This window comes from Falco biarmicus, chromosome 12 (genome assembly GCF_023638135.1).
Source record: "Falco biarmicus isolate bFalBia1 chromosome 12, bFalBia1.pri, whole genome shotgun sequence".
NCBI lineage: Eukaryota > Metazoa > Chordata > Aves > Falconiformes > Falconidae > Falco > Falco biarmicus.
Window position 1 is genome coordinate 18,645,273 of NC_079299.1, and position 21,803 is coordinate 18,667,075.

The window sequence follows — 21,803 nt, forward strand, 5'->3', positions numbered from 1 at the left end:
AATAACATCCCCCAGAAGCCTATGCTTTGTTCTGTCACCTGCTGAATGACTTCAGTGCATCCCCAGGGGACATCGTTCAGCAGCCTATCAGATATCACGAGGAATTTATATTCTCTGAGCTAGTAGTTTAATGTCTGGGTTATTTTTTTCCTTTCTCCTGTAGCACAGGGGATATATTCATTATCAGTATCTCCCTCACTCACTATCTTGTGACAGACATATCAATTGCTTTTGGCTCTGTTTTCTCTTCCCCACCTCCCATCCCACTTTTCCAAATGAGCAGAAAAAAGCATAAGCAAATTAGGAAATAATAATGAAATTATATGTACTATGTGTTTCACTTGACAAGACAGATTCTCTGAAGGGCAGCTAGATGCATGAGTGATGAGGAGACAAGATTCAGAAAAGCAGGAAGGGATTTGTGTTTAATAATAAATGTTCCATCTGAAGGCAAAATTATGATTGTATGTCATAAACCCCCCAAAAACTAATAAAATAAAAAATGCAGGAAATTATTCATGCTGGGTTGAGTTAGTGTTTACTGAGCAAGTCTGGCTACCTCCTGGTATTATCTGACATTTCCTTATGTTGGCATGACTGACAGAGGAATTACACCCTGTTGATAATACTAACAACTATCTTTTTTCCCAGGACACCAGAAATACAACTGTCATTTTTTTGAGATGAGGGTCACAGTAGGTCTCAGTCTTTCTCAGATTCTTAGATTAAAAAACCTTGAATCAGGTGGCAAAAGACTGAGATATCGCACAGTAATATACTTGGTACTTTGTATTTGTTTTTTGATTCCTGAGGCTTTAGGATGATCTGAAGTTATATAGTCAAGGGCTTTTTTAGAAGTTTGAAGGGTCAGAAATTAATCTCCATTGTTAGCTTACTTTATTTTTAATATCATTTTAGATTCTACTTTCATTCCATGATTGCAGAAACTGGGGCTTTTGGGATAAAAACACAGCAAAAAATGACACCAGGATACACCATAAAACTTTCAAGGAAATTACAAAAGTTGGCAGCAGAGAAGAATGCCAAGTGTGCAGTCCAAATTTGTCAATTACATCCTTTTGCTCCCAGGCAATACATCATGTGTGACATTTTCACTTCAATTTAGATCTTTCTATTCTCCCTCCGATCTTTTTTTGCCTTTTTCTCCAGCCTCCTTAATATCTGTCCACTATCTGAACACTTTCTGCTGCCTTGATTCACTTCATTATCTTTCTAATTGTCTTGTTTTTGCTGAAAGACCTTCACCTATGTTTGAGCTGGTTTTGTGATCTTGGTCCCCATTCAGTGACCACCTGGACTTCTTCCATCATTTTGATGGTAGCCACATGCCTGATCATGCCCTGCCAAAGGCTGCTTTGTCTTTCTATCATTTTCTAATGCCCTAGCACTGTCAGAGCCACCAATGTTCATTATCCTCTTTTCTTCTTGCATTCTCTCTCACTTCAACCTTCTCCTCCTTTTTTTTTCCTTACCTGTCCTTAATGAAATAACACCTCATTACTATCTCTGTTGGGTAAGAAGCAAGGTCTGTGTACTGTTGAACTACATCCACCAGGCAATGAACTCCACCCTCCAATTACCCCCTCTTTTTACATGCTCTTTAACAAGTCTTCCTTCCATGTGTCACCATTGATACTTTCCCTTTCCCCTTTCTCTACCATCCTACTTTAATCCCATGGGGATGAAGGTGGACACTTCACCTGAGAAGTAGGACTCTATCAGACCTTTTTACAATACTTTTAAAGAAGATTAGCTGGATTCATCATTGTTTTAGAATTACCTGTGAAATTGGAACAAAGGAAAAAACCCAAAGATTTTAAAATAGGGAAAAAAAATATTGATGAAATAAATGAGCATTTTTGGCTTGAGATTTTCGTAAGTGAAAATTCAAGTGTTAACCTTTTCTGGATCAGTTTCTAGTTCTGAGAGCAATCAGAGTAATATTTTGCACTTCTGTGAATTCAACTTTGTGAAAGAGGAAGTTTGTTTCATACTAAGGCATTACTAGACAGGAAAGTTAGTGTGCTAACTAACTGGAATATGATTTTACAGGACACTAGCTATTTCACCCTGGCACCTCTCTTTGTTTTCCTTTTCCCCTCTTCATGACAAACTATAGTGCATGGTGACAATTCAGCACAACCATTGAGCAGTTGCTTCATAATGTCCAGGCTACAGCTGTGCTGACAAATTAATGAGAGCCCAGAAACATTCCCATGACCCAGAACCCCATCACCTATACTGCTAACATCTTGGTACAGTTCCTTGATGCTTTTTCCAGCATGGTTCAGGAGATAATATTCCAAGAGCTGGTTTTGATATATAGATTTAGCAGCGGAGTCATGGACCATTTCTTGTGAGGTGTCTGCCCTGGGACATGGCATGTAGACAAAGAATCTTACAGGAAGAGTTTGGGTTGAGCAGTTTAGGCACAGAAAATTCACACTCAGGCAATTAGGTGCTTTTTTTTTCTTTTTTTTTTCTTTTTCCTGAGATACAAGCATTTAATAAATTAGCATGACTTTCCATTTTAAACTCCTAGCATTTACTTCAAAAGGAGAAATCATATTGCAATACAGATGGCATATGGCCCCGAATAGTACAAAAAAAAGGTCCATGAGAAAAGCAACACAGTCTAGCAGGTCAGTATAAAACTGAGTTTTGGGAGTTGCAAGTGCCTTCCCAAAGGAATTGAATGCTTGACAGTTCCCTGCAAGTTCTGTGATTAAAGCAGTTTCAGGCTAAAACTAGATGGTATCATACCCCTCTTTCGGTGGAAAAAAGGAACAGAATTGCCTAGACAATTAACCTAATCTGTCTTTTTTCTAATTTGTCTGTTTTGCATAACCACAGTATTAACCAGCAGTTCACTCCTCCTAATCCCCAGTGCTACAAAGAAGAAAAGAACCCATTTGTATATTGCAGTGTAATCATAATATCTACTAATTTCCTTCCATACACTACAGGCCTCTTTTGAAAAGAGATTGCTGGCATTATCCCCATTTTATAAATGAGGAGACTTACAGTACAGCAAAATGATTTCTCAGGAACTGAGAGTTACTGATAAAGTAGAGCCTGATATCAGTGTAACTGATAAAATAGAGAATAAAAATCACATCTCCTAAATTCTCATCACAGTTCACTCCCTGCAAGCTTCAGTGCTCACTTGCATCTGGGATTATGAGTAAAGTCTGCAGCAACCCTTTTTCTCCTGCATTTCTAAGTAATTTATTTTCTAATTTTCTTAATATCACCACACACTGAAGTGAATAATTAATTACAAAATTGCTTGCTTTCCGTATGTTGTGTCGACAAGGACATCACAAGGACTTTTTAGTGGAGATGGTAGAAAATAAAGTTGACTTCAAAGAAGGGTGCTAGCACTATCCTTCCATTGTTTTTAAAAAAAGAGTCTCATGGTCTTATTTTGGTGCTTTCACAAAATGAGACCTAAATCTCCATGGATTGAAGGGGATGTATTATTTGCAAAAGCCCTGGAAACTTTCATCTCAGCTTCATAGCCCTTCATCACACATAAACTCTCATAGGAGCATCTGTCTATTGCTGTTCTATTTCAGATGCTTATGCCATGCCCTAATCCTGGCCATAGGTCTCCTCCTCTTCCAATAAGTGATGCTGTTGTGCCAAAGGGCAAGAGAAGAGGTGTTTTTTTTTTAAATTAAGAAGGTCAGTTGTAAGACTTCTATGCTCATTTCATTCCTTAGAGGCAAGATTTGTAGAGAGGTCAGAACCATGTTCTTATATGAATAGTTTTCCTTGGGGCATTTGACCTTCAGATAGGATTCAGAAACTAGCTTAAGAATCAGGTAATAAAATCCTGGGACTAATGTTAAGGAGATTTGCCTGCTCTTTCTACCCCAAAGAAAATAAACCAGAGGAGAAAGACAGAAATTGCTGCTTTTTATGTGTCTGGACAGTGAAATTTCCATAAGAAGATTTTCAGATTTCTTGTTGTTCTAGCTGGGATGACATTTACACTTACAGTGTTAACATATTTGAGTATTTGTTTGCTTTCCCAGTCCTCACTGTTCCCAGGCTCCTTTAACTGTAAACATTAAAACCTATCATAGCCTATCATCAGTTTAAAAATAAGCAAATGTTTTGCTAGTTGATCTCATCTTGTAGTTAGTCAACTGTTAGTCTTTTTTTTCCTTATAGTATCAAACTCAGATCTCTATTCCTTTTCCGTGATAAGAAGCATTTCTACAAGATCACACTGCCCTGTGTGATCAGGTGCAGGCTGAAGAGCAGGTGGACACTATTAGGCTCTTGCCTCAAGATACTGCTGTATGTTTGCTATCTGAGGGCTAACAAGTGAGCACTAGGATCTTCTGAGTTTCAAAAGCTAACAACTTTCAAAAGCTGTGTTTGATCTCCAGTGAACCATGCTATAGATTCTTTCTACCTGAAACCAACTTTCTGTGTTAAGCTAATGAATTGACTGAACAAAGCCTTGCAGGATCTCTGACTAGACACAGTTTAAATGGCCCCTTTCAGATTTGTGGCAACTCCTAGCTATTGAGCTCCAATGACAGGGCATGCTGGTCCATAACTGAGGGTGCTGGACATACAAAGCAGCCATGAAGATACTGCCCCTGTTAGGCAGCAAAGCAAAGATTGAAGTGGCATCTTGTAGCTACCCGTGTTGGGGACAATCAAAAAGTCATCAATAGCCCAGAGTGAAAATGTGTCTTCATCGATTTTAGGTGCAGGCAACGCTAAGAGATGTCATCCATCATAGCTGACTGGCAGTGTGTTTGGGGAGGGTGAACTAAAGCACGGAGGAATGCCAAAATACTCTTACAATTTGGCAACTTCGTGAAAACAAGATCATCTTCCCTGCAAGCTAGAAAACTGAGTCTGAGATTAATTACTTAACTCCTAGTACTCTTGAAATTGGGTGCTTATTCCTATGCTCAGCTGTTCTTTAACAATAACATTAATTTGAATACTTTACAAGAACATTTGAAGTTTATTTATGGAAACATCCAAAATTCTTCATTTTAGATGTATATGGAGAGTTGATTGCTTTTTCCGTAATTGGGATTGCAACTGTGATCTTTTATAAAGCTATTATTAGTCCCAATATTATCACAGCTGTAGCTTCCAGGACTGATTGAGTTTAGAAATGACTCAGTTTCTTCTAAAGGCTAAGATGAGCTTTTATGGCAAGTTTCAATACAGTTAACCTGGCAGAGCTTTAGGAGTGGTTATGGCCTCACTGCTGTACATTTAAAAATAGACTGGCTTTACATTTTATGTCACTAGCACTACCTGCCAGTCTGTGAGATATTCCAGGCAGTAGCATTTCCCTGGAAGCTTAAGTGTAATCATATTTGAAGAAAACAAGTTGTAAATGATTGAAGTTAATCAGTGTTCACTCTGTATAAATTGGCATAGTGTGTTGGGCTGAAGGAATGTATTTCCAAATACATAAGATACGTACAGAGCTATATACTATGTAAACCCAGTTGTTTGCTGTTCGCTTGGAGACTATATAGAGGTCTCTGTTTCATCAGTGCAAAGCAAAATGAACCGCTCTTACAGATGGTGCTATAGCTCTGTTTTTTGAGAGTTATGACACAAGTTCAGATCCACTTTATAGGGCTGACTATTCTTTCTGCTAACAGTGCTACTTGTTTGTAATGAGGTTTCACAGCAAAATAATTTCTGAATGACTTATGCACTGCAGAATTTTTTAAGCACATGGCTGTGAGTGATGGTGGAAAGTGGAGTATAGATAGCACTAGGTGATACAGAAGGAGGTATGAAACAACTGGTGAAAGTGTTCAAGAGTTTGAAGATCCTACATTTGAAGATCAGTAGTATTCTGTTATTCCATATATCATCCTTGGTGTGTGCATATAAAACTCCTTGAACAACTGAACAGAGTGCAGGCATTGCCCCAGCCGCTGTGGTGTGTTGTTCCCAGAGCCACAGGGACAGGAAAACAATTAGAAATTGCTTAAGACCAACCATTTTGACTCTTTTAGCAACTGTATCTGGAATTTTCCAGGAGGGCTGCTTTATGACCTCTCAGCTCATTCTGAATAGCTCATCTATGTCTGTGCAAAACGTCTCCATTAGGATGATAATAGAATCACAGCATCTCAAATATAGCATTGTGTAAATGTGCCAGGTGATGTTTATATTCCAGGTGTCTCTCATGAATATTTCTTTTCCTTACAGAGTTTTTGGTGGTTTTGTTTGCTTTTTAAAAAGGAGCCACATCCTCACCTGTGGCCAGACTGAAGGGTTGTGTAAGTGGCGTGAATGCGTAAATGCAAAGATGATCAGAAGCTCATCTTTGCAGTGCCTTGACGTTGCTGCTTCTCTGTGCAGGCCTGTTCCCTCCCACTGCACAGAAGGGCCTCTGCAGGGCCGCAGTTAATGCTAGCTGTGATGGTGATTTGAGGCTGAGAGAGCCTGGCACTCTCACAAGGAGTATGCCTTTTACCTCTGGCCAGCCCTTACCGTCCCAATTACAGTCACACCAGCTTGCTGTGTGGTGTTAGTGCCTGCAGGGCTTCCTCGTTGCTGATGCTAAAGAATTGCAGCTCTAAGTCAGAACGGGCTGGTTTTAATTTCAGCTTTTTTCTCTCACTCAAGTCTGTTATGTGGAAGTAAAAAGAAATATGCATGGGGTATCTCTTTGGTTTTATTCTTGGCTACCCACCAGGCACTGAATCGGGGATTCTCCACTGTATTCCGCCGATGTGCTGCAATTTTCACCAGTTTGAAGAGGGGCTAGGCCATGTGCATTCTCATTTGCTAATTTTTAATGCTAGTGATGCTCTATTGCATGAGTTCAAATGACTGCTTAAGTTTTATGGCAGCAAGGAATAATATCCATAAATGACCAAACTGGAGCTCAGCTTGGGCCTAGGTAATTGGTTTTTGAAAGTGGATTTCTGCTGGAGTAGAGTTACATATTTTAAAGAATCCTTCTTGTTTCCATCCCTGCATCTTCCTACCTCTCCTCACACTTCCACAGCCCATACTGCCAATGCCAGTATTTCTTTCTCACTCACACAGAGAAAGGTGGTTGCAAGAAGAAATTTCTGGCAAAGAAGATGATAGCTGCATTTCTAGGGAGATATTTTCCACAGTGGGGAGTAGGAGGATGGGGAAAGTAGGTGGGAGAGTGGAGAAAGAGAGAGAAGTGGTTGCCTGCCTTGCATTCTCAGGAAATGAGAGAACTGAATGTAGCCCCTTGTCTTCACAAAGTAAGCAGCCTGCTGATGTTAGACAGTGAATGTTCAGGCACCCGTGAAGCAATGTGGCAGCTGCCAGGTTCAGACTCAGCAAGCGCAAGGGTCATTTGCACACGCAGAAAAAACTGCTCTTTGTAGGCACATATTTTTATTCTGAGTTATTTGTTCAGGTTTGAATATATTTAAGATTAGGACAGATGCAAGTGAGGAGAAAAAAACTCCAGACTAGTTTGGTCTGCTTTTTCTTATTCCCTTTATTTCACACTTGAGAGATGGCCCTCAAAACTTGTGTGTGCCTGAATGCTGGGATGTTGGACCTGCAGGAGCTGGGAAGCTTGAATGCTTGTTTGAATTTTATGGCTCTAACTTCTCTCTGCCAGTACCCAGAACAGTAAACACCACACTGTTCTTATGTCTGTTCTCCTCTCTTTTTCCTTACTGTCAAGAATAACCAATTTTTTTCTTTTTTTTTCTCCTTTTTTGTTTGAAGGATGATTCCAGCTACAAACAAAGCCTTTGTTGTAAACAACCTTGTTTCCGGAACAGGCTATGACCTCTGTGTCCTGGCAATGTGGGATGACACGGCCACGACCCTTACTGCCACCAATATTGTGGGATGTGCCCAGTTCTTCACCAAAGAAGACTACCCTCAGTGCCAGTCGATGCACAGTCAGTTCCTGGGTGGGACCATGATTCTCATCATTGGAGGCATCATTGTAGCAACCCTGCTGGTATTCATTGTAATACTCATGGTCCGTTATAAGGTCTGCAACAATTCCCAAGGAAAGATGTCTAACGTCAGCAATGTCTACTCACAGACAAATGGAGCACAACCAGTTCAGAATGGAGTCTTGCCCCAGGTCAACCCCAAAGTGGTGGTGAGAAATGAACTTATGGAGTTTAACTGTCAGTCTGCGCGGAGCAGCATCTCCTCTTCCTCCAGCTCCGCAAACAGCCGTGACTGTGATGACTATAGCCTCCAAAGTGAACAGGGCACATTGTCCAGTAAGTGGAGGCCTCCTTCCAGGTCAAAACACAACATTGACCGGCTAATGGGAGCTTTTGCCTCCCTGGAACTGAAATGTCAGAAAAAGGAGGAGATGACAGACTCCAGAACTTCCACGGTGGCCCGCCACTCGGACAAAGAGCCATTGCTGGGCCAGCCAGAGTCAAAATTTCGCAGCCTCCTCACGTTGCCTCTGGAGGGCAAAACTAAACGTAGCCATTCTTTTGACATGGGGGACTTCGCCACATCTCAGTGTTGCACCTACCCAAAAAAGATAACAAACATTTGGACAAAGAGGAGCCTCTCGGTGAACGGCATGCTTTTGCAGTATGATGACAATGACCTAACAGGGGCAAAAGGGACTTTTGGGAGCTCAGAGTGGGTAATGGAAAGCACAGTGTAAATATCAGTGTCTCCCTGCTCCTCTTCTACCCTTATGATATAAAGTGTTGGTTTGCTGCAGGGCCACGCATTTAGGAAGAGAGGGGAGGAAACATTTTCAGTTGTACTGGCCAAAAAGATAGGTAAACAAATAAGTAACAGGGATACTAAAAGGGAAGAAAGGTGATGAAATGTGAATAGGCACGTATGGCACCATTCTTGTCTGGCCCCAACTAAACCATGCCTGAATGTTTCAAGGAATTTACTAGTTGTATTTAGCACTGCTTTCCAAAACTTACTCAGACTCTTGGTGAACGACCACACAAGATTAAACAGGGAGTATGAAAAGGGGGTTAACAGCACAAATATAATTTTATAGGATTTGTTGTTTGTTCGTTGTTTTTTTTTTAAAGGGCAACTCTTTCTTTTCTTTTAGCCATGGAAATACACTTCTGTGGATATAAGATTGGTGCTAGGATATATCTGGTTGTCATTGCAAGTGACTTTCTGAAAAGTGCAGGCAGGGCATCCACAGGGACAGATTAGAGCAAATTGTTCAGCATAATCTCATGGTGGTAACGTGACAACTGGGAAAACAATACCTGTTATCGAGTGGGCTTTTGGTTGGGATTTAATGGCTTCTGTTCTGTTTTGCCTCGTTACTGCTTTTAAGTTGTTTTGTGCCCACAGCAGAAAGTATGTTTCCATGCATTTTTTGGTTGTGTTTTCAGTCTCATCTAATACCTCAGATGAAAAGGAGGATATGTACAAAGGTCAAATTTCTGATGTACTGTATAACCCACCTCCAATACGACCCTTTATATACTAGGAAAAACTAAATCTAGGGGCTAATAAAAAAATCATCCTCTTTCTTCCATCTTCTTCATAGCCTGCCCTTGTCAAAGGCAGATTACAGCAGCTAATGATATCTGTACGGGTGTTGCTATCAAAGATCGGAAAAGTAGTAATCAAGGTTTCCTATTAAAGGAAAAAGAAAGGGAAAACAAAGGTAGCTCCCGTGAACTCTCCACATTATGAATACCAATGGCTTCTGACAAATGTCACACTGTCACTACGTTCAACTGACAAAGAAAACACAGACTTTCACCCTATTGTGACAAAAGTGCTGTCTGTGCAGTCGCCATGACATGGCTTAACTGTATCAGCAGCAGCACAGGAAATGTAAGGTTTTGTGTATTTTGAGGGGTTGGATAAGTTCCCAACTAGCCATGGAAACCGAGTTAAATTTGGGTGTCTAGAGCAGGGCATCTCTGGTGGGTTCCCTGCATTACAGATAGCCCTTCCCCAGTCCCTGGCGTACTCCTGCCCCCCTGTCTCTCACCCTCACTAAGGTACTTGCTAGGAACAGGAGCTCTTCAGGGCTTCTAAACTGATTCTTAGACTCATTTTTGGGGAGCATTGCTGTGGTTGTGGAAATGCTCATGGGCCACCAAGCTGACTTCATTGTCCTTAACAACTTTATTGTGATTTCCAGCATTCTGATGGCTACTGCAACTGTCCTTTCCTTTGTTTGTTTATTTGTTGGCTCCCAATGATCAGCTGCTGGGAACCATTCTGAAATTGCACACTGTTACTATGATTTTGTAAAAGACGTGGAGAAAGGTTGCAAGGCACAGAGAAAATAACACATGAAAAACCTATGTATATTTTTTTTTAAAGGTGCAGAGATATATTGTGACATGGCTGTGTACTTGATCTTGTATTTGTCACGTTTCCTACTTGGAGTTTTAGAAAATGACATCCCTGTGATCAGAATATTTTTTCCTTTATTTTCTTTTTCTTTTTTTTTTTTTTTGCTACAAAATGTACAGTAAAAAACATTCTTGGGGAAAAGTACCTGCTTTTCATTTATTTGTTGTTCTGTGGTCTGCTTTGAAACCTAAGTAAGGAGCTGTAATTATTTTTTAAATCATCTTGAAAATACAAATGTTTGCCTTCTCTTTCCCTCAAACTATCTCTGACTTCAGGATTTTAGGTATAAGGTAGGAATGAAGAAATACATACTTTTTGGAACGCATGAGAAAAGATCTTCTGAAACAGGCATTTCACCTCTTTTTCTGTGGTTACATTTATACAGATCTATATCAGTAATGTGTTTTAAAACCTGATCCAAAATTTGCAGAAATAAGAGGAAGCCTTTTTAGGCTTAGGACCTGACTTTGTAGGTTTCTGCTCAGATTATTGCTCACTGCCAACATTAAATACTCAAAAGAGATCTAGTCAAAGTTTGTTTGCAACATCTTTCACAGTCACTGGTTTTCTCATGCTTTCCAAGAGGAATGACACCTCTAGTGCCAGAATCTACACCATCCAACTGTCCAGATGGCATCTTCATATTAACCCTTAATAACATTTATATTTTTGTTGTACTGAAGACTTTTAGAGATATTGCTTTCTTTTCCATGTTACACTGTGGTGCATTTGGACTTTTTTATTATGTTCATGCTTCACTCTGAACATGACATATAGGTTGTTTTTAATTTGGCTATTGAGTTCATCATCAATATTAGTAGCATATGCAGCTGTGAATTTTCAAAAGCAATATCCTGTAGTATTTTCTTTTTTAAAAAGGAAAACATATCTCTCACTTTCTCACACAGGATTAGAGGAAGTAAGCCAACAGATGCTGTTTTAAAATAGTGGATAGTTGCCAAAGAACCCAGGTAATAAAGTCCACAACCTAACAGCTGCATATTTTACTGTTAATTATGATTTTAATTCATTTAGCTTTAATGAATGAGGCTCAATCCCCATCAGCAAATTTGCAAATACTGAGCAAAATGAAACAAGCTCACAGCATTTGGGAAGAAAAGGACTCAGTGACTCATAGGTGAGGCAGGGAGCCCCACACTGAGCCAGCAAGTGGCCAGCCCTGAGAGAGGGATGGAGCCAGCCCAGTGTGGTGGTGCTAGTGCCTGGGTACCTGCTGGGTTGTGATCATCCTTCAAGTGCCACCAAACACTGCCCTGCTTATACAGCCGGCCAAGCAGACCTCTGAAATTATCCTGTGGCTTCCCCCTTACTACAGAATCACAGAACAGTTAGGGCTGGAAGGGACCTCTGGAGATCATCTAGTCCAACACCTCTGCTAAAGCAGGTTTGCCTACAGCAGGTTGAACAGACTCACATCCAGGTGGGTTTTGAATGTCTTCAGAGAAGGAGGCTCCACAGCCTCTCTGGGCAGCCTGTGCCAGTGCTCTGTCACCCTCAAGGTAAAAAGGTTCTGCCTCATATTGAGATGAAGCTTCACGTGCTGCAGTTTGTGCCCATTGCCCCTTGTCCCATCACTGGGCACCATTGTAAAGAGACTGGCCCCATCTTCTTGACATTCACCCTTAAGATACTTGTATGTATTGATAAGATCCCCTCTCAGTCTTGTCTCCTTGAGGCTAAACAGGCCCATCTCTCCCAGCCTTTCCTTGTAAGGGGGATGCTCCTGTCCCCTCATCATCTTCACAGCCCTCCCCATGTGTAGAGGAATGCAGGCAGTGGGTTGATTAGCATTGATATATGCGGCTGTGGCCTTGCCTCAGGGGCAGTGGGTTGATTGACATGGACGATGTGCAGCTGGAGCTTGTTCCCGCTAAGTGGTTAAATAGCCCTGAGGAGTTTGAGAGAGGTATGGCTGGATGTAGGAGCAGCAGTGTACTTCAGCCTCTGGAGGAAGGTGAAACAGCACAGCCAGTAGACTCTGACTGACAGTAAAGCCTTGTTGTAGCTTTACTTGTGTTGCAGCACCGATGTAGGGAGGTGAGTCTGACTGGCCTGTAGTTGTCTGGGTCCTCTTTCTTGCCCTTTTTGAAAGCTACAGTGTCATTGGCTTTTCTCCTGTTCTCTGGGATTTTTCAAGGATGATGGAGAATGGCTGGCTGCCATCTCCCTCAGGATTTGGGGGTGCACCCTGTTGGGGCCCATGGATCTGTGGGTGCCAGGCTTAAGTGATCTTTAACCCGATCCTCCTCAACCCAGGGAAAATATTCCTTTCTCCAGACTTCCTTTCTTTCCGCCAAGGTCTGGGATTCCTGAAAGCTTCCCTTGGCAGTGCAAGCTAAAGCAAAGATGATATTCAGTAACTCCACCTGCTCTGTGTCCTTTGTTATCAGGACACCCACCTCAATCATTAGCTCACACATATTTTCCCTAGATACCCTTTTCCTACTGATGTACTACTTCAAGAGCTGCTGAACACAGCTCTGTGTTTTGGGTTACATCCTGAATCCATCCCCTAATTGCTAATGCACAAGTGTGACCCCAGGGTCCTGTCCCCCCCATCTCCCCTGTGTGACCAGTATCTGCCTTGCTTCGTTTTGTCTCCATTTTCATGTGTGCACCTCACCAGTATCTCTGGATTTGATTATTGTTCTGTAGTACTGCTGTGTGGGAGGGATTTTTCCTTGCTCCACTTCTGAGTGCGACTGCATGTCAGTGGCTGGTGAAATTATATATAGATAGACACTTATCTGGATGTAATAAATATTTTCATACATCACCGAAGGGCTGAGCTAGCTCCAATGGCCTGTTCCCTTGGTCTCACAACCCTACACCGAGAAATTTATACAGGCCTGAAGTAACAGTGGTGGTACACAAATGAACGTGTAGTAGTGTGACACACGGTTGCACCAACTGTGCTTTAGGTGCAAGCGTTGGGTAGAGCAGATACTAAGGAGGACAACAGAGATAAACAAAAGCCTTCTGAAAGAGAAGCCTAGAAAATTAAAGGTGCTAGAGAATTTAAGTGAAGCCTGTGGGCATAATTAAAAACAACTGCATATGGGTACATAACCACTGTAAGTTATTTTTTGACATGTTTTATAACAGTGGAATAAACTTATTTCCTAAAAATACATGCCATTTACTTGAAAGAACAGGATATGAGTCCACTGTGAAATTCTGCACGCAGTCCTGCTAAAAAAACCCAGCCCAAATCCCTAAAATATCATTCTGGAGCTTATTAGACAAGATGATGAAATGGAGATTTCTGAAATTAGTGATGATGTAGATTTCACTTGATGTTTGCTAGGAACCAAATAGTTGTATGAAATGGAAATAAAAGTGTGTGTGCCTGTGTACGTCTACGTATGCATAGCAAAGCAGACGATACTATTTGCTTACGATTTATACCCCTTTTTAGAGATTTCATGAATTGGAATTTATTTCTGTTTTCAAATGTCTTTTCTGCATTTCCCAGCTGTAGAGAACTGCAACAAATTTGCTTTCCCCATATCCTTAGAGGAAGATAACCTTTTATGTGTTTCCAAACTACACCCAGGACTGGGTTACAGTTTGGATTAACTCACTCAAAAAGCAATGCATAACACCAAAGCAATGAATGTACCTCTGCCCTGCTTAACGCAAGGCTGAATAGGTGGCAGCTTTTTCTTTGTTAAACCTATTTATATCCCACACTGTGGGATTGATCTGCTCTGGAAACAGAAGAAAATAATATTCCAAAAATCTCTGCTTGTTTTATTCTCACTCTTCACTCAGCAAAGAGTTGCGTAGACAGGTGACCAAAAAGACCCGTTGGAGGTCTCTGAGTGACTGCAATAAATGCAGCAATGATTTAAGTACTTTCTAACATGGAGGCCAATGAATTATTCCACCTGAAAACCAAGAAAACATTTTAGTCTTTGAATACCTTGAATGTCACATCTGTTTGCAATGCTTTGTACCCATGAACCCATGGATAACCCACAACACCCCCTTCCACCCTTTGCAGCCTATTTCTCTGAAACCTTTCCTCAATGACTCTTTCCCCACTGTATTCAGTGTTTGTAATTCAATACCTGGACTATTCTGGATGTGGAATTAACAAATGATGTTATTAACACTTTACATGTTTCACCTTTAAATTCCCCTAAACATAACAAGGGGATCCCTCCAAAAAACATTACATTGTTTGATTTTAGGCTGTAGGCCAGATGAAAACTACATCAAAGAGTACCTTGAAACGCTTGCTTTCAATATAGGAATTTTATGTTCTACAGTATGTTTTCCTTGTTCTAATTAATTACTCCTTAATCCCCAAAGGTACAGCATTCCCGAGCATTAGCTGTCAAAAGGCCTTACTATACAAAAGAGTGCCAGATGCTTATTCCCGGTATTACACTCCCAACAGATGGCAAATGTCAGAGATATAAATATATATCCAGATATAGATATAACAGCAAATGTGGGCATTTGTATTTGTGCATACATGTGCATGCAGACACATGCACACATGTACATGCTGTGCTCTTTGATTATATGGTTTGCAATGCACAGATCTCCTAGCTTGGTAATAAAGGAACATTTATATTTTTTATTAAATACTAATGGGAGAAAGAGAGAACACACCTCTTCCTTCTGGGAAGCAGATCAGTTGATAATCTGCATCTCATCCCAGCTGGGAGAGCTCATTGCTTCATACGAACATAACTGGAGGTGAAAGGATTAATTTATTTCATATGACCACAGCAAAGGCTCAACTCCTAAGTCAGGATATTTATTCACCTGATTCTTCATCACATGCTGCAGGTAAGTGTCCTGTCATTGAGGACTCATGTCTGGCAGGGAGGCAAGCAGCTGCAGGGAGCTACTGTTCTGCATTCGCTGCCCCTGTTTGTGCTCTTAAATGCGCTGACAATGCTGTGATTCAGTTTCTTAGTTGGAGGTTCCTTTGGGGAGAGGGCAGCATCACATGTTACAGTCAATCATATGAGGAGCCTGGACCGTAGGCTAGAGAAATGGGTGGGAAACAAAAACACTAAAAATCAATGGGCTGTACTAGAATAAAGTAAATCATGACTTTAAAATCCATAAATCTTAGTTTGGAAATAGGAGAGGAGAATGCTCTATTAGTTACCTGTACAGTTACAGAGGTGGACATCAATTTATGTTTAAAGTTGCTCAGCTATGTTTGCCCATAATGTTTTTCATGCAATGAGAAATTGAATGGATGCCTTTTGTGACATTTTCCAAGTTCCTTCTGTGGGACTAATTTATTTTAAAAGTATTAATACTCCTATTTTCTTCCCTGCAATGAACAATGTAGCAATATATTAACACTGAACAGTTAATTACCACCTGTACCATTTATGAGTGAAATCAAAGGACAGGTGTCTCTCCAGGAAAATAGAAATTCTGTTGTTTTAGGGAAGTAAGTTCTCTTTGCCAGTGTTATTGGTACACCAGTACGAAATGTGGGATCTGAGAAGGCATAGGCAGGGCTGCATATGGTGAAATGTCTACTTTTTACCCTGCAATAATAAGTCTTACACAGAAATCCAGGGAGTGGATGTGTGAACTTTCCTTCCTTTGAACAGGATTCAGAGATGTGAAACTTCAAATAATAAGGCTCACAAATTGATGTACCGTAGACAGAAAAATGTCACTCGTTGGACTGACGCGATCCAAGTGTTGCTGCAGTAGAGTTGTGTGCTGGTCACTGGTGGAACTGGTGTCACACACAGAGGCTGGGGCAGGTGAAGCAGGATCCGCAGGAGGGTTTTGCTGCACCAGTGACAACATGGAGAGGAGGCATGGTGATGTAGGTACATGTCAGACCTGGCTAGTCCAATAAATCTTTCTTATTTTAGTATCCTGTGGTAGTGTTCAACACTTCAGAGAAAGTACCTTCAGGAAAACTTCAGAGGGGTCTGTCCCAAAGCCTCGTGGGCTGGCAGTCCTTATTCTAGTCTCCATATGGAAGTAAATAATTTCTTCTGAAATTCCCACCCTGAAAATTAATGCACAACTTAGAGCTAAACCTGGGACAGGAACGAGCTCTGAATGATGACTCCTGTTTTGGAGTTTCTGCCTCTGAGCCTGTCATGCCTGACTTAAAAGACAGTCCTTGTCATCTGAGACTGGTTTGCCTGAGAAGATTGGAAATGGACAGGTGAGTATTTACAGAGATGATGAGAACATCCCTCATTTGCAGGAAGGGCAGAGTGTACCTCCTGTGTGTCTCACTGTCACTAAACACAGATCAAAGTGCACAGCAACAGCAACAACATTAAAACTAATAACAATGTTAGCAAATATGAAGCTGTGTCATAATGTAAAAAAACCCCAGCATCACCTGAAAAAGTACCTTTCTCACATGGTTTTGAGAAACAAAAGATCAGATATTCCCTCTTCCATTCAAATACCCTTCTGGATATGCATATAATGCAAAATTTGTATAGAAAAAAGATCCCATCTTCCAAGAGACCGTTGTAAAGTACCAGGTTGTGGAGTAACATTTGGAGATGAGGCAGGTAATACTCAGTATAGCACCAACTTGATCCTAAGAAACTGATGTTCCTAGATTTAAAGTCAGTAGGAGATACTGTCTTCATGCTTAGTACAAGCCGTAAGATGATGGCTTTCTGTTGAAGAAACCCCAGTGGAATTGTGGACCTTTAAAATCAGGTTGTGAGGCCAATGCAAAGCTCAGTATGTGCATGAAAATGCAGACAGTCCTGGGGCCATTAGTACAAATGTTTTTAACAGCTGCCAGAGAGCCTCAGCTTGCTATGTGGTCGGGCTGCTACACAAACACTACCAAAATGACTACAGATTCAAATGATTGAAATGTAACTGCCCATAATATGCTGAGTGTTGGCTAATGGTTAGCATTGGTTAGAAGTCATGAATACAGATGAAACCAATACAGTTTTGGCTGCAATTTCTGGCTACAGTTATCTGCATGCCCCTGGGTGTCCAAATCACTGTGGTGCTGCCAGCCTTGGCCACCCAGAGGCTGAGGGTCAGAGCCACTGGAGTTGAACTTCCTCCACAAAGACCAGCAAGCATGATCTGGAATGAGGTTAAGGAACCTTTCCCTCCTTGTGGAATGCAGGTTACAGATCCCTCCAGGACCTCAGCCCGGAAGGAGAACCCCTTTTCTGCCATCTAGATCAACCTATGACAGCTTGGGTTTATTTGAGAGGGGAGGACTGCACACCTCTAGCCTGGCCTTCCAGTGCCAAGTTTCATTCCTCTTCCATTCCCTTTCTTCACTGATTTATCATTTGATTTCAGGCAAGAGGTTATTTTTTACCTACCATACACCCCAGCCCATCTGTGCTATGAGGTAATTGCACAGCACAGAGGAATGGGCAGGCTGGATACGGCTGATGCACTTTCTGGCCGTACTCCTTTCTCAGTTACCCTGCTGCAACTTTGCTGTTTACTACAGCGACTGATGATTACAATTACAGTTGTTTGAAATATTCAGTGTAACAAGATGATCAGATGAACTGAGCCTCTTCATCACTCACAAACTGAGAACCTGAATTTCCTAAAAGGAAATCTGTCATCCTTCAGTGTTCTCCCAGTAGGTGGCATGAACACAGTACAATATTGGGGACCTTGTTACCTTTTTACTCCTGATTAGTAGTTTGGAGATGGCCATTTCAGGATGATTCCATCAGAACAACTACAGAACAAACTAATTGGCCATAAATACAGCAACTGAACAGACCCATTGGTTTGTCATTGTTCTAGCAGGAAAAAAAGCATATAGGCCTTTGGAATATCAAACTGGTGACCCTGTTTTCAAACAGTTACAAGATATTGCTATGTCGGGTATGTTAGTTTTACTGTTAATGCCACTATGTTTAAATTGTATCTGGCTTTAATATGGATGATACCTGGTAAAGAGCTTCAGAATTAATCTCTAGGACAAGTGACCTGGGTTGCATTTTAGTGAGGAGAGGATCTCATACCCTTCAGATGCCGCATTGTCTCCTGGATATTTTTGAGAATCTGCTTTATCTGTTTAATGAGCTAATTGATGTATCTATTTATTTTATATCTCTATATAACTTCATCCCCACACATATAAAGGGTATAGTGTGGCATGTTCCTATTATCTGTACTACTTGTGGTGGGTATAGATGGGCCATATGAATGCTCAGAATGAAATCCTGTACATCAGACCACATATCCTCCAAAGTCCACCAGGGTAAATCTCCAGTCTTTCAAGAACGGATTTATTTTGGATTTATATCCCAAGCACAAACTGGAGCAGGACAATTAGAGCTAAATATGAAATAACTCTTCACAGAAATATTCACATATGCTTTCTGCACAAAACTTCAAGCCCAAATGTGCTGAACAGAGGTGCATCTGCACTCTTCTGGTCTTAACCTGCCACGTAACCCCCAGCATAACCTAGCCAGTGCTAGAGATCTGTATAAATTATAGCAGTTCTACAGATTGAAATTTTTGTCTGCTTTTTTGTCATCCTCAGCAGGATTTGTTTAGCAGCCCTTCCCAAAACAGCTGGGGAACAGTCTTCTCCCGAACTGCTAAGAGTCTCCCTTGGCTGTTTTGTTTGCTGCTTTTTACCTGGTACAAAGCAGCTGATGAGGGAATGAGGCACTCTCTACCACCTCTGTTGGTGAAAACCCAGCCAGACTCAAAATGTGCTTGGTACCAGTGTGGTTTCTTTATCGCATGTTATCTTCAACTCATAAATATTGATGTCAATTATTTTTCATTCATATGACTGCACGGGGAATGGTCCTTCTACCACTGCCTGTATTAGCATATAGTATTCCCGTATGAGTACAAGTATTCTCCGTTCATTATTTGCTGTTCATCATGTCTTCTTCATTACTTGACCATAGAAAAAGTTATTTTCACCCAGCAAGGGACTAGATGTAATAACATTTGATCTACCACAAATAGCTATATAGGGAATGAAAGAGCTGAAATTAGCAATATAATCACAAATCCTAAAATAAAATGTCTTTCTCCAAAATTATGTGCAAATGAGACTAAGATTTGCTAACATTAGGGTAGGTCACAAGCAATTCATGAATGAAAACACAACAAGAACAAAACAAATCAAATTCATTAGATGATTTATTTGCAAAATGTAAGTCTAAGAGCTTTAATGGTGAGTTTAAATGGAAATGATGATGTTTCCTGGACTACTCTGTATACATGTGCTCCCATCTACTCCATATGCAGCCAGAGCAAGAAAATCAGCTGTGCAGCTAACACAGAGTTATAGCATGCAGTTTGCAACCCAGCACTGTACCATTTCTAAAAAGGTTGTGAAATTCCTCAGAGAGGAATGCAATTACCAGAACTGGGATTAGCTAGTAACAATTAATCAAATTTGAATCCTAATTGGAAAGGTATTTCCTTAACGTCCCTTATGGAAGGGAAAAGGAAGGTACTGTATTTAAATAAGTTTTGAAATAAATGAATAATAATTAAAAAAAAAAGGCTAAGAGTGGATTTGCAATCCAGGCCTAATGCTCAGTTTGCTCCTAGTCTCCAGATCATGGAAGATTATCAGAGATCAAACCCCTTTAATAGAAAAGAACCTTTTAAATCCACCTCAGCATTGCCCTTATTAGGAATGAAGGAGAGAGGCTCCTTCCGTTGGGAGGAAAGAAGCGCTTAATTCACGGCTTGTCAGAAGAAAGGCGCTTGCTTCAGCAGTGAACCAGGTTAGTTATGGCCCTAATTTACACAGCAGCATGTCATCCTGGTGGAAGAGATGACACCTTTAAGTAATAATGAACAAGCATGCGTTGACAGAATAATAATCACAGATTCAAAAGGTTACAGCAGAGAAGGTGGTAAAGCTAAGTGCCTGCTTTAATTCCACTGGGTGCCATAATATCAGGACTCAGGAGCTGCACTTACAATATAAAATAACATTAGTGTGGCAATTAGGACTTAATGGATTGTGGAGAGAAGTCTGCAAGACTTTATAAAAACATCCAGATTGGTCTGTTTTCAAGTTTTACTTTACTCATACTTTTTTCTGGCTGTATTATCATCTCCCTCAAAGGCAGGGTTCTCTTAAAACATAGCGAAGAAATGCTAGAGGCATCAGGGCCACTTCTTAGTTTGTATATACAGGCATAATCTCAAAGACACTTCTGCCAATTTATCCCAAATGAAGAATCTGGACTAGGGAATCTATGAACAAATTTGCTGACCTAGGAAAACTAATTTGCTCCAGTAAGCAGACAAAACCAAACTACTACATGTATATTGACCTGGTCTCCTATTCACAGCATTTTGACTTCTTAAGCTGCATGAGACATCTAGTCCCAGTGTTTCAAAAATCACTACAGACAATCTACAACACTTAGACAAACATAACTCAAATGGGAGACTTTTAAGTGAATTCAAACTCCACAAATTTTGTTAGGACCCTTCCCAGTCCCAGAACGAGGTCATCCAGGTTTCTGGGAGATAATCTGCATTTTTTTTACAGTTCTCCTGGATTCTTGGGGGTCTCTGCCACCACGATAGCAGTGTGCCAATGCCTAGCAATGCGGTACTTGGCAGAAAACCTGGAGAGCAGGTGGAAATATCTTGATGTCGCAGGAATAGGAGGCAGGCAAAAAGGAGGCTTGTTTTTTTGCAGACCACTGTGTGGTATAAGATCTTTAACTTCTATGAAAATATATTTCTTCAGTAGTCTTCATATATTATATGCATTCAGCACATCAAACAAACAATGGCCTACAGAGTATATAAATCTCAGGCACCAAAGCAAAAGTTAAATGGCACTGTCTCCACTCCTGCCTGGCTGTTCTAGGGTTCCGATGTTGTCTGAAGACAGGATTTACAGTCTTCTGATCACTGGTAGCAACAGGAAGACTCCAGGTGATTGCCAGCAGTGTAAGGCCACCAGCTCCGGGCTGGTGTCACAGACTGTGTGGCCAGCAGGGCCAGGGCAGTGACCGTCCCCGTGCTCGGCCCTGGTGAGGCCGCACCTCGCACCCTGGGCTGGGTTTGGGCCCCTCACTGCAGGGGGGACGCTGAGGGGCTGGAGCGTGTCCAGAGCCGGGCAGGGGCTGGGGACGGGGCTGGAGCACCAGGCTCACGGGGGGCGGCTGAGGGACCTGGGGGGGGTGGCCTGGAGAGGGGGCGGCTCAGGGGGGACCTTATCGCTCTCTGCAGCTCCTGGCAGGGGCTGTGGGCAGGGAGGTCGGTCCTTTCTCCCAGGTAACAAGCAAGAGGACAAGAGGAAACAGCCTCAAGTTGCACCAGGAGAGGTTTAGATGGGATAGTAGGAAGAAAATTCTTCACTGGAAGGGTGGTGAAGCATTGGAACAGGCTGCCCTGGGAGGTGGTGGAATCACCATCCCTGGAGGTGTTTAAAAAACACATAGATGTGGTGCTCAGGGACATGGTTT

General features: G+C 41.4%; 1 protein-coding gene across 8 annotated transcripts in view; it reads left to right on the forward strand.

Annotated features, from left to right (window-relative positions):
* The window catches only part of LRFN2 (leucine rich repeat and fibronectin type III domain containing 2), a 160,900-nt gene extending 150,413 nt beyond the window's left edge, over positions 1-10,487 (forward strand). For 5 of the 8 annotated variants that reach the window (XM_056357648.1, XM_056357650.1, XM_056357651.1 and 2 more), the window contains one exon: positions 7,747-10,487. In XM_056357648.1, the coding sequence (XP_056213623.1) occupies positions 7,747-8,665 (919 nt within the window). In that variant the 3' untranslated portion in view covers positions 8,666-10,487. The remainder of the gene's footprint in view (positions 1-7,746) is intronic. The other 3 variants (XR_008825002.1, XM_056357653.1, XM_056357654.1) reach the window with 3 other exon arrangements.
* The last annotated feature ends 11,316 nt before the right edge of the window (positions 10,488-21,803 follow it).